Genomic DNA, 12,490 nt, shown 5'->3' on the forward strand with positions numbered 1-12,490 from the left:
CTATTAGTGTGTGTAATGTTTTCTGGTAATCTTTGTTACTTTCCTGTTGGCTTAGCTGTTTATTCATCCTCCTGGCTTATATTCCTCCCCCATATGTACGCCCATAAACTTCTCCTTGCTCTATCTCTGGCATCTGTCATGTGCTCAGTGTTTGCAAAGCTTAGAGACAATCGGACACCGTCACACTGTAAGGGGCACACTTCCACATGCATCCATAAACATACCGGACACAGTCACACTGTAAGGGGCACACTTCCACATGCATCCATAAACATACCGGACACAGTCACACTGTAAGGGGCACGCTTTCACATGCATCCATAAACATCCTGGATGCAGTCACAATGTAAGGGGCACGCTTTCACATGCATCCATAAGCATATTGGACACAGTCACACTGTAAGGGGCACGCTTCCACATGCATCCATAAACATACCGGACACCATCATACTGTAAGGGGCATGCTACCACATGCATCCATAAACATACCGGACACAGTCACACTATAAGGGGCACACTTCCACATGCATCCATATACATACCGGACACCGTCATACTGTAAGGGGCACACTTCCACATGCATCCATAAACATACCGGACACAGTCACACTATAAGGGGCACACTTCCACATGCATCCATATACATACCGGACACCGTCATACTGTAAGGGGCACACTTCCACATGCATCCATAAACATACCGGACACAGTCACACTATAAGGGGCACACTTCCACATGCATCCATATACATACCGGACACCGTCATACTGTAAGGGGCATGCTACCACATGCATCCATAAACATACCGGACACAGTCACACTATAAGGGGCACACTTCCACATGCATCCATATACATACCGGACACCGTCATACTGTAAGGGGCACACTTCCACATGCATCCATAAACATACCGGACACAGTCACACTATAAGGGGCACACTTCCACATGCATCCATATACATACCGGACACCGTCATACTGTAAGGGGCATGCTACCACATGCATCCATAAACATACCAGACACCGTCACACTGCAAGGCCCCCTGCACACGAACGTGTGCACCCCGTGGTCGTGCTGCGGCCCGCAAAATGAGGGCCGCAATGCACGAACACAGTCCGTGGGACAGCCACAGCGGATCGCTGACCCATTCACTTGAATGGGTCCGCAATTTGGCCGTTTAGCAAAAAGATAGGACATGTTCTATCTTTTTGCAGAATGGAAGTACGGGACGAAACCCCACGGAAGCACTCCGTAGTGCTTCCGTAGGGTTCCGTTCCATGCTTCCGTTCCGTACCATTCCGCATCTCCGGATTTGCGGACCCATTCAAGTGAATGGGTCCGCATCAGTGATGCGGAATGCCCACGGAACGGCACCTGTGTATTGCGGATGCGGTCCGCAATACGGCAACGGGAAGCACACGTTCGTGTGCAGGGGGCCTAAGGGGCACGCTCCCACATGCATCCATAAACATACCGGACACCGTCACACTGTAAGGGGCACTCTCCCACATGCATCCATAAACATACCGGACACAGTCACACTGTAAGGGGCACGCTCCTATATATATATATATATATATATATATATATATATATATAGTACAGACCAAAAGTTTGGACACACCTTCTCATTCAAAGCGTTTTCTTTATTTTCATGACTATGAAGGCATCAAAACTATGAATTAACACATGTGGAATTATATACATAACAAACAAGTGTGAAACAACTGAAAATATGTCATATTCCAGGTTCTTCAAAGTAGCCACCTTTTGCTTTGATTACTGCTTTGCACACTCTTGGCATTCTCTTGATGAGCTTCAAGAGGTAGTCCCCTGAAATGGTCTTCCAACAGTCTTGAAGGAGTTCCCAGAGATGCTTAGCACTTGTTGGCCCTTTTGCCTTCACTCTGCGGTCCAGCTCACCCCAAACCATCTCGATTGGGTTCAGGTCCAGTGACTGTGGAGGCAAGGTCATCTGGTGCAGCACCCCATCACTCTCCTTCATGGTCAAATAGCCCTTACTTTCAAAGTTTTCCCAATTTCACAGCAATCTGCAGTGGCATGGGGCGCTTTTATATGTCTGGTTACAGATAGCAGCCTAATGCCGCGACGTATAAAGTCGTGCGATGGTAGGCAAAAGGTTAACAACCTGCAGTGACCTCTTTTGTCATCTCTTCTTTAAAACTCTTGCTCCTGTAATCTGGCAGTATCTGGTTTTATGAGAATGCTATGGACTCTAAGAGGTTATAAGTGGTTTATAACTTTAGTTATAGCTTTACTTAGAAAAATGATGTTAATATATGCAAGTGAGCCTTTCAGGGCAACAGGAGCTTTGCCATTACTCCTAAAAGCTCTGCTGTTGCGCCATGTATTTTGCGCTATGGTATTGCTGACCCCGCCTATATGTGTTACCCCACCTGCAACATGGGGCCACTTTTATTATTTTTTACCAGGGTCACTTTAAGTTCCTAGTCCTCCCCAGGCCAGGTGTGATGGCATTTTCACTGCCTGACCCTGTCAAAGTCAGAGGGTGCAGTAGTTACAGAGGGAGCTGAGCATCTAGGAGTAATGGCAATGCCCATGTTGCTCCTAGAGGCTCATTTGCATATATTAACATCATTTTATCAGCAATGCAGGCACATATGGACTTAGGACCAACAAAGATGCATTCAGCTGCCAAGAGCATTTGCAAGTCAGCCAGTTTCATAGGTACAAATTTATTGACAGATGCCCATTAAGGGCACCATTATCTTGGTGTTTACTATGATTAAGAGCTGTATTTGCTCTAAACATGTAAACATTCCAGATTGTTATTTTTGGAAGTTGTAATATGTCTGATTTTCAGTGTCTTGCTTTTTCTATAACAGGTGCAGCTAATAGACAGCATTAGCAGAAAGCTTTCTGTCCTCCACAAAGCCCAGCAAGAACTTCAAGAGGACATTAGTGCCAATGCAACTCTTGGCTGTGAGTTGGAGAATCTGCTAAAAAGCGTTTGCAAGCCCAATGAGTATGATAAGTTTCGAATCTTCATTGGGGACCTGGACAAGGTGGTCAGCTTATTGTTGTCCCTATCTGGACGTCTGAGTAGGGTTGAGAGTGCCTTGAACTGTAAAGACCCAAAGCCTTCCATGGAAGAAAAGGTACTGCTACTTTTTAAAAGTAACTGTGTGTTTATGGTATGGCATTTTTTTCTTCCATTGTATCCCCAGGGTTCTCCATAGGACCTTACAGGATAAATTGCAGAAAAAAAAACACATGTATATTTCCAAAAAAATTGTGTTAACAATACTTGAAACTCATGGCATTTTAAAAGCCGTTAAAAACAATTAAAAAGGTGTGTGTGTTTTTGTGTGTAAAAAGAACCTATCAACTTCTCGTGAAATGTCTGTTTAAGGAACTATTTGCATTCCCTACGTAATAACTCATCTTTTCTTATGACTCTTTTCTACTAGAAGTTTATGAATGAATTGCCAGTAAAAGTACAGCTGAGTTTGGGGGGTGTCCCTGTACAGACTGACGCTGTGTCACGCTTCTGTGTGGGAGGGAAACTTGCACCGAACGTAGGAGGGAAAGGGGTGAGGGGAAAAGGCCTGGAAACTAGGTAAAGGAGCAGGTCACCTCCTAGAGAAACCCTAATAAAATTCCCGACTGACTGCCAGTATGAACTGACCCTGAAGTTAGGTGAGTTTATACACAGGAACTTAAAGTCCTAACTCTCCCTGTAGGACCCTGGTACTAATGTCAGGACAAGAGACAACCTGTTCCTCCAAACGGTAGGACGAATAGGAGTCTCCCTCAGGCCTAAACACAAATGACAGGAAAAAGAGCAACACAAGTAAACAAGAGGGGAAGAAGAAACTTAAAGGGGTTATCCCACTTAGCAGTTTCATACTTACCTGCTGCCACCGCGCGTTCACTTCCTGGATTCTGGCTGGGGGCGGGCTTCATCTTGATTGAAGTCTTCTCCCGGCCGGGCCGCGCGCTGGACTGAACGCGCACGCTGCCGCGCATGCGCAATGTGACTTATTTCTGGCCAGTATAGTACAGAGCCGGCGTGCGCGTTCGCAGCTCTGTACTATTCTGGCCGGGAAGAAGTCACCGTCGCGCATGCGCGGCAGCGTGCGCGTTCAGGACAGCGAGTGGCCCGGCCGGGAGAAAAGAAGAAGTCTTCTGGGCAAGCGCGACCATCGGGATCTTGCGGAAGAGCGGTGGTCGTAACCAGGGGAGACCGAGTCACAACAATAAGGTAAGTGGGGATGAATTTTCTCCTAATCGGTGGGAATTTGTTAATAAAGTATATTTACAAAAATGATCACTGTCAAATCATTAACAGATTTAACAGTGATCATTATGATGGGATAACCCCTTTAACTTCAAATGGCTATGGAAGCACAGGAACTCCGCCGAGATCCAAACACCAGCAATCCACAACAAGATGGAAGCTATAAACCGCACAACATGGTGGGAGAAGCCACAATAAATAGGGAAAGTAAAATGACCATATACGCAACACCTGAATCAAGGGGTGTGGCCATTACCAGAAACAACACAGGCACAAATTGATCCACAAGGAACCTGTCAGATGAAACCACGTGTTGCCAGTTACACTGATCTCCTGGCACCTGTCACGAAAATGTCCGTGACACACTGGCAGCACTGATTGGCCATAGTCAGACTGTGCAGGGACAGTGGGGCACACCCAAACTGGTAACGCCCAGCTGTACCTTTACTGCAGACTGCTGGCAGTTCCTTCATAAACATTGTAGTAGGAGTATTGGAGGAATAGCACAACATAGTCATAAGAAATGATGCTCCAAAATTATTATTACATAGGGAATGCAAGTAGTTAATGAAACAGACATGTCAGGACAGGTGGCAGGTCCTCTTTAACCCCTTAGTGACCAGCCCGTTTTGGGTCTTACTGACCAAGCGTTTTTCGTCCTTTTTTCATCGTCGCCATCCAAGAGCTATAACTTTTTTACTTTTCCGTCTATGTAGCTGTATGAGGGATTGTTTTAGAGGACATGTTGTAGTTTTTGATGGTGTCATTTTGGGGTAGACATAACTTTCTGATTACCTTTTATTAACTCTTTCTGAGGGGGAGATGGGAAAAAACAGCAATACTGCCACAGAATTTTTACATTATAAATTTTGTGTAATTCATCTACTGGCTGGGCCCGCCGCAAGACTTCAAACGACTTTAGCATATTTTGGCAGCCTATTTTTCTATTTCTGGTTCTATGGCACTGTGCTGCCATAAAAATCTTGTACAGCGCCAAAATGTTATAAACCCCTTCAAATTGATCTTTGTTGTTCCCCTTAGGTATTCATCGTGGGAAAATTTGGACATATTAAGGTTTATTTTTTCTTATGAAAAAAATATGCGTGAGTTTTGTATATTTTACACAGAAAAAAACCCTGCTATACAAAATATAACTAAAACAAACATTTAAAATCAAAAAATGTGTGAATGTTTGTATATGTTACACACAAATTCCACTATACTATTTAATAAAACTAATATAAATATAATAAATATTCTATACTATTCTATACTATTGTTAATATTAGTAACTATTGCTAATACATTTTCATTTTTTAAAATTTTTTACTTTCTTTAATTTAATGTTGAAATTTTTAGTAATTTATTTTTTACTTTTTTTTAAAATTATATATTTTTAAGTGAATTAACCTCTTCCTGCCACAGCCACGGTTTGCTTGCTGCTAGTTAATTTTACAGCCAGCAGGTGGTGCTCTTAAATAAAGAAAAGCGCTCCCTAACGGCTTTTACATTTAAGGGCTCATGCACACGAATGTATTTTTTTCACTGTTTGGTATAAATAACATAATATCTTTATTCTATGGGTCAGTATGATTACAGCAATACCAAATACATATCTTTTTGTTACGCTTTACTACTTTTGTGCCTTTTTTTTTTTCTTTTTTTTTTTTCTTTTTTTTTAAGGAAGAAACTATTTTTAGCATCGCCACATTCCAAGACTCATAACTTTTTTATTTGTCTTTCTATGGAGTTGTGTGAGGGATTGATTCTTGTGGGACAACTTGTAGTTTTCATTGGTATCATTTTGGGTTAAATTACGCTTTTTGATCGCTTGTTATAAAATTCGGCCTTTTTTTTTGCGGTGTTCACTGTAGTGGATATTTTACATAGGGGATATTTGTGTAGTGAGGATAGTTACGGACAAGGCAATAACAAACATGGGGGAGATTTTATTTTTGCAGAGCATATTTTCAATGAAAAAAAGCTTATTTTTTTAATTGAATTTTTTTTTTGATTATTTTAATTGAAATTTTTTCAACTTAACAATGGGACTATAACAGGCAATATTTGGATTGCTTTTAAAACAAAATGCACAATCCTTATAGTGCTTTGCATTTTAATGCCAGCGCTATAGTGACATTGACCAGCAAAGGCACAGCCTGCTGGAAAACACTTAAGGCAGGCTCCCAGGCCCCCGCCAGCCTTTACACACATCAGCACCCCGCAATCGCATTTGTGGGGTGCCGATGGGAGCAGAGTTAGTCCTCTCCCTTTGTCACCACTTACATGCGGCGGGCGGCCATTGCTGCAGTGTATACGGGGTTAAACAGCCCGGATCAGCACTCCTGCTGCTCCGAGCTGTTAGGAGCAGGAATGCGGCTCTAATGTGAGAGCCAAACCTAGGCTCCCCACTGCACGGGGGACCCCTTAGACTAGGCTGCTCTGAAAATGCGGGGTCCAGCCTAAGGCCCCTTAGTGACCGCTGTAAAAAGGCGTATTGGTGGTTACTAAGGGGTTAATAAGGCATTCATGTAAATTTTTTATTTTATTTTTTTTTTAGTTTGAAAATAAGACAGTTCTAATCTATCAACTCAAATCAATAATATATTACTCATTAGTAAATTATTTCCAAGTGTGATCATGGCGCCTAAAGTGTGAAAAACCCAGAAGCTCATGCTTCCGGGCTTCTTACCGGCATCCTCTGCGGCCAATGAGGATGACAGTAATTGATTTCAATACGCTGGGTCTCTCTGAAAAGACCCAGGGTATTGAAGCTGCAATTATTATTTTGCCCAGCAGGTGACAGACTAACATTCGAAATGAGCAATTCTAGTACAAATATGAATATATAATAAACATAATGGTACAGAATTTTTTAAACAGAGTGTGTAGGTAACAAACTGTATATATCTACTATGATGGCACACGTATTTATTATTACCATAGCACAAGTGTATAGTGACTGTAATCTGGGCAGGCACTCTGGATGGCCACCACAGAGAAGGGGATCCTGCTGCGGTGAGTGAAAGCAGCAGTAAAGGTGCTGTTAGCAGAGCAGGAAGGACACAAAGCCGCTGTGGAGATCCGGGGACGACCGGGACCTGTGCCCCCCGCACTGCAGGCTGGGAATACTGGTAACTTGGCTGGATGGCGTTGGGGAGGGGGGGGGGGGGCAAACACTGAAGATGACGTGCCGGCTGGAGAGAAGCCATACAGAGAAGCCACCAGCCCAGCCAACGATAGTGAATGGATGCGCAGTCTGCCGGCATCATTTAGCATTTAATGAAGCCGCCAGCCTGCCCAAGGTGCTGCTTAGTGCCGCGATGTATGCGGGGGCTGGAGGCTTCACTGAAGGCTAACTCCTGCTGCCAGCCTGTGCCCGCCCGCCCACAGTTTCATGGCAGCTCATGAGCCATTAGTGAAGCCCCTGAGCTGTCGCAGCCTCCACTTTTGGGGTCACCTTGCGTTTATAAGACGCACTGACTTTTTTCCTATTTTAAATAACATCAAAAGATTTTTAAAAATATGTAAGGGGAAGGAGTGGTGACTGCCTACACACGGCGGGCTCCTTTCTGGAACTCCCACTGGACAGGGGAGTGAGTGGCCAGTCCCTGGCACTTCTCCACGTCCAGGGGGAGGAGCGGTGGGTGCCTACATCTCCCTGCTGCCTCTCTGAAACTCCTGCTGGGCACGGGAGTCCATGCACAGCCGCTGACACTTCTCTTCCGCCAGTGGAAGGAGCTGTGTGTGCCTACATCTCCCTGCCGCTTCCCTGGAGCACATCTCTGGCACAGGAGGGGGGGGGGACAGGGGGACAGCCGCTCACACTTCTCTAACTCCAGGGGAAGGAGTGGTGTGTGCCTACATCTCTCTGCCGCATCTCTGGAGCTATAGCTGGGCATGGCAGTCAGGGCACAGCCGCTGACACTTCTCTCCAACCAGGGGGAGGAGTGGTGGGTGCCTACATCTCCCTGCCGCTTCCCTGGAGCACATCTCAGGCATAGGAGTCAGGGGACAGCCGCTCACACTTCTCTGCCTCCAGGGGAAGGAGCGGTGGGTGACTACATCTGTATGCCCGCTCCCTGGAACTCCTTTCCCATGGGCGAAAGTCAAGCCCACCTAGGTGCCTTCTCCCAGGGGCGAGCATTAAGCCCACCTGGGGGTACCCCCCTCCTAGGCGAGCATCAAGCCCACCTGGGGGTACCCCCCTCCTGGGCGAGCATTAAGCCCACCTGGGGGTACCCCCCTCCGGGGCGAGCATTAAGCCCATCTGGGGGAACCCCCCTCCTGGGCGAGCTTTAAGCCCATCTTGTAATATAAATATTTGTAGTAGAAATTTGCTTGCATCAGACTTTGTGTAAGGAAAGGTAAATCTCTTCATCAAGACTCAGACAAAGGTGTTTTCATGTTGAGTTCTCCTGAGCACTGCCCCTTTCCTGCCCAGTCTGTTCACCTTTTATTTCTTACTCACAAAAGGCTGTAACAATAGAAAAGGGCCAGCCCGTCACCCGACCACTTACTTCATGTAACAAGGATACAGGAAGTGATGACATACAGGAAGTGATGATACAGGAAGATGAGAAACCACCATCATTTAAAATAACATAGCCAGCTAACAAACACATGTACACAATAATCTCCCATTACCACTGGAGTGAACTTTATCCAGCCTTGCTCAGTGATCAATGCCAAATAAAATTACTATGATCCTCATGCATGTTTATTTACAGGACAACGTCATTATCTCAGGCTCACTAGAGACAACAAACGCACGTTCCTTTCATATATTGTTCTCTTAACAAATGCATCCACGCCAAGCCAATAAATCTGCGTCTTGCGCGGGGGCCCTAGAAACACTGCTCTGCTGAACACATCAGTCTCCCCCGGCCCACAGCCCAGTGCATAGCACATGGACCATTCGGCGACGAAGACCTCTGCGCCCGGCAGCTGTGTCTCCACATACACAGGAAGATATCCATTCCAATGGTTTACTCTGACACTGAGAGAGATGATGACAATACACAATATATTAAATACACATCCTAATAAAATTTCCACAACACTGTACTGACTTCGGCACCAGGCAATCTCATTCATATTGACTGCAGCATATAAGTCTTTAAATGAACCTGTTGGTCTGGGCCGTTAGAGCAGGAGCACAGAAGACTATGCTGCCATAAAAAGGAATATTGGTGGTCACTAAGGCCGAATGCACATGGCCGTTTTCCGCGGCCAAGAGCGGTCCGTGGTATGCCGGGCTGGATTCCTGTTCAGAGCAGGAGCGCACGGCGTCATTGGTTGCTATGACGCCGTGCGCTTCATGTCGCCGCTGCACTACAGTAATACACTATACGAGTGTATTACTGTAGTGCAGCGGCGGCATGAAGCGCACGGCGTCATAGCAACCAATGACGCCGTGCACTCCTGCTCTGAACAGGAATCCAGCCCGGCATACCACGGACCGCTCTCGGCCACGGAACACGGCCATGTGCATTCGGCCTAAGGGGTTACTGCGAATTTTCTTAGTGCCAGCTACATAACTTTTCTTTTATCATACTTAGGATAGGTTCACATCGGCGCTAATGGTTTCCATAGATGGAAAAATACTTCTGGGATTAAGTCCATTGATTTCAGTAGCGTATTATTAGCATAATTTACAGTATACTCAGTTTGACTCAGTGCTATCATGTATCCATTGTTTGAGAAAAAGTACTGTTTGTAGGAAATAATGGAAAGGAGAGCCCACTCAAGCGGCCTCCCACACAGTATGATGTCCACTTAAGTGGCCTCCCATCATGGTAATACCCCCTTAAAGAGGTATTCTTATCTCAGACATTGATGGCATATTGCTAGGAAATGCCATTACCGTGTCAGATAAGCGTGGGTCCAGCCTCTGGGATCCGCTCCTATCTCCAGAACAGCCCCCCCCCAGAAAGAGTTAGACCCTCTTAAGTGCCCCCTCCTCCACAGTGTGATGCCCCGTTTAGCCTCTAACTTAAATTCTCACCTACCCCACATTCCTCCGTCATCAGTTCTTTGCATCACCATTCTCCATTGTGGTTCGGAGCAAGGAGGCACAATGCAGTGACATCATCTCACCTGCTACATTGAGCCACAGCAGCACAGAGCAGAGCAGCTTGGCTTCACCATTATATTCAGCTGTATCTGCTTCCTGAGGTGTTCCTCCAGTTGTGCCAGTAGTCCTGTTTAAGTGCCATCTGCTGTTCATCATATGTGTATGACCACCACTGTCAGCAGATATCTTCAAATTTAGCTGGATCTGGCATTAGGCTGCATATAAATATGTCATGTCTATGGCCAGCTTTAAGCTATTTTCACAAATTGCAACAATTTACAGTACAATACCTGTGGGCTGGCTTTACAAAACCCTTTCTGCACATAGTGGGAAAAAATCAGCACATCCGAAATTTTGCTGCGGTCATTATTTTATGCCATGCTCATTATCTTGCAGAAAAGTTGCAAATGTTAACAGTTGATTTCACATTGCATGGTGTAGTGTTAATTCCACAGCGAGTACATGGCAAGTAGGAGGTTGATTTTCCTGCAAGGTCAAAAATGAGATCTGCTGTGGAAAAATTCAGCCTTTTGTGAATGTATTCTAATTTACCATCTGTCCCAAATCACAACTTTGCATCATTGGGATCAGGCCTCCTCCCTCCTACTGAAAACCATAGTAGTATGAAAATCTAATGCAGAGATTAGCAACCTCCAGCACTCCAGCTGTTCTCAAACTCCAACTCCCAGAATTCTCATTTCGCTTCTATGGGAGTTACAAGAATAGCCCAGCAAGTATGCATGCTGGGAGTTGTAGTTTCACAGCAGCTAGAGTGCCAAAGATTGCTGATCCCTGCTCTAATGCTTTGATAGTTGTGCCACTGAACAGGATCACAAAATACAATAAAACTTGTAGCAACTTATAGGTTTTCCATTTTAATGTATATGTTCTCTGCCATGTACAGCTGAATCTCTTGGAGAAAAGAAAACAACTGATTGACCAATTAGAGGATGCTAAAGAACTCAAAGCACATGTCACGCGGAGAGAAAAAATTGTTCTAGCGACGGTATCGAAGTACCTAAATGATGAACAGCTTCAAGACTATCACCATTATGTCAAGATGACTTCTGCACTCATTGTGGAACAGCGAGAGCTGGAAGATAAAATCCGACTGGGAGAAGAACAACTTGCATGTCTACGAGAAAGTCTGCAAAGTAATTGGCAGTCAAATGAAGTTGCATAAGAGATGTCATATTTTAAATTCTTCTATATCTATGTTTAATTCTTATCAGAGATAATTTTATTGAACAAGACTTCAATTTGTATACGTTAAGATTCAAAATGATAATTGTTTTTTTTACTATTAGCAAACCAAAGAAATAGATGATGACTGAATGGGTTCCTGTGACTAGATTTTAAGAAACATCCATGCAAGTTTAAAGAGGACCTTTCGTGCGATTTTATTAAGGGAGATATAAACCTATACTTGCGGGGTACTGATGCTGCCACCCTGCTTGATTTTTTTAAATATGCCTCCTATTCCCCGCCGGATTTCTCCTGCTCAGTATGGGAATACTGAGCATCGGAGCAATGAGGAGGAGACGGAGTCTTTCTCCGTGGGCGTCTCCTTCTCTCCTGGCTGCAGCGCTGTCCAATCGCAGCACAGAGCGTCACAGCCAGGGAGGTTTTTTCTCCCTGGCTGTGATGCTCTGTGCTCCGATTGGACAGCGCTACAGCCAGGGGAGAAGGAGACGCCCACGGAAAAAGTCAGTCTCCCCCTCGTTGCTCTGATGCTCAGTATTAGCATACTGAGCAGGAGAAATGCAGCGGGGCATAGGAGGCATATCAAGCAGGGTGGCAGCATCAGCGGGGGGTAACCCGCAAGTACAGGTGTATATCTCCCTTAATAAAATCGCACGAAAGGTCCTCTTTAACCAGCAGATTTTGGGTGTTTTTCAAACATGCCATTTTCTTTGCTATTTGGCAGACACGCTATGACTGGAAGATGTTGATTGAAACCTCAGTTCCCATATTTAGCATCTTCACTCATATACCGTATATTTATTTAACATATTATATACATTTACAGTTGATTAAACTCGTAAATTACAATTTTCTGTTGGACTTGATTCATTGTCATGAACAATTCAATCAGTTGCTAATTTGTTTTGCACAAACTTGGAGTACAA

The 12,490-nt window shown here is 44.8% G+C and overlaps 1 protein-coding gene across 3 annotated transcripts in view; it reads left to right on the forward strand.

Annotated features, from left to right (window-relative positions):
• SHROOM4 (shroom family member 4) overlaps positions 1-12,007 on the forward strand; it is a 166,999-nt gene extending 154,992 nt beyond the window's left edge. For all 3 annotated transcript variants that reach the window (XM_040405591.1, XM_040405590.1, XM_040405593.1), the window contains 2 exons: positions 2,871-3,143; positions 11,266-12,007. In XM_040405591.1, the coding sequence (XP_040261525.1) occupies positions 2,871-3,143; positions 11,266-11,544 (552 nt within the window). In that variant the 3' untranslated portion in view covers positions 11,545-12,007. The remainder of the gene's footprint in view (positions 1-2,870; positions 3,144-11,265) is intronic.
• Positions 12,008-12,490: the final 483 nt, after the last annotated feature.

The sequence above is a fragment of the Bufo bufo genome, chromosome 8 (genome assembly GCF_905171765.1).
Source record: "Bufo bufo chromosome 8, aBufBuf1.1, whole genome shotgun sequence".
NCBI classification, from domain to species: Eukaryota; Metazoa; Chordata; class Amphibia; order Anura; family Bufonidae; genus Bufo; species Bufo bufo.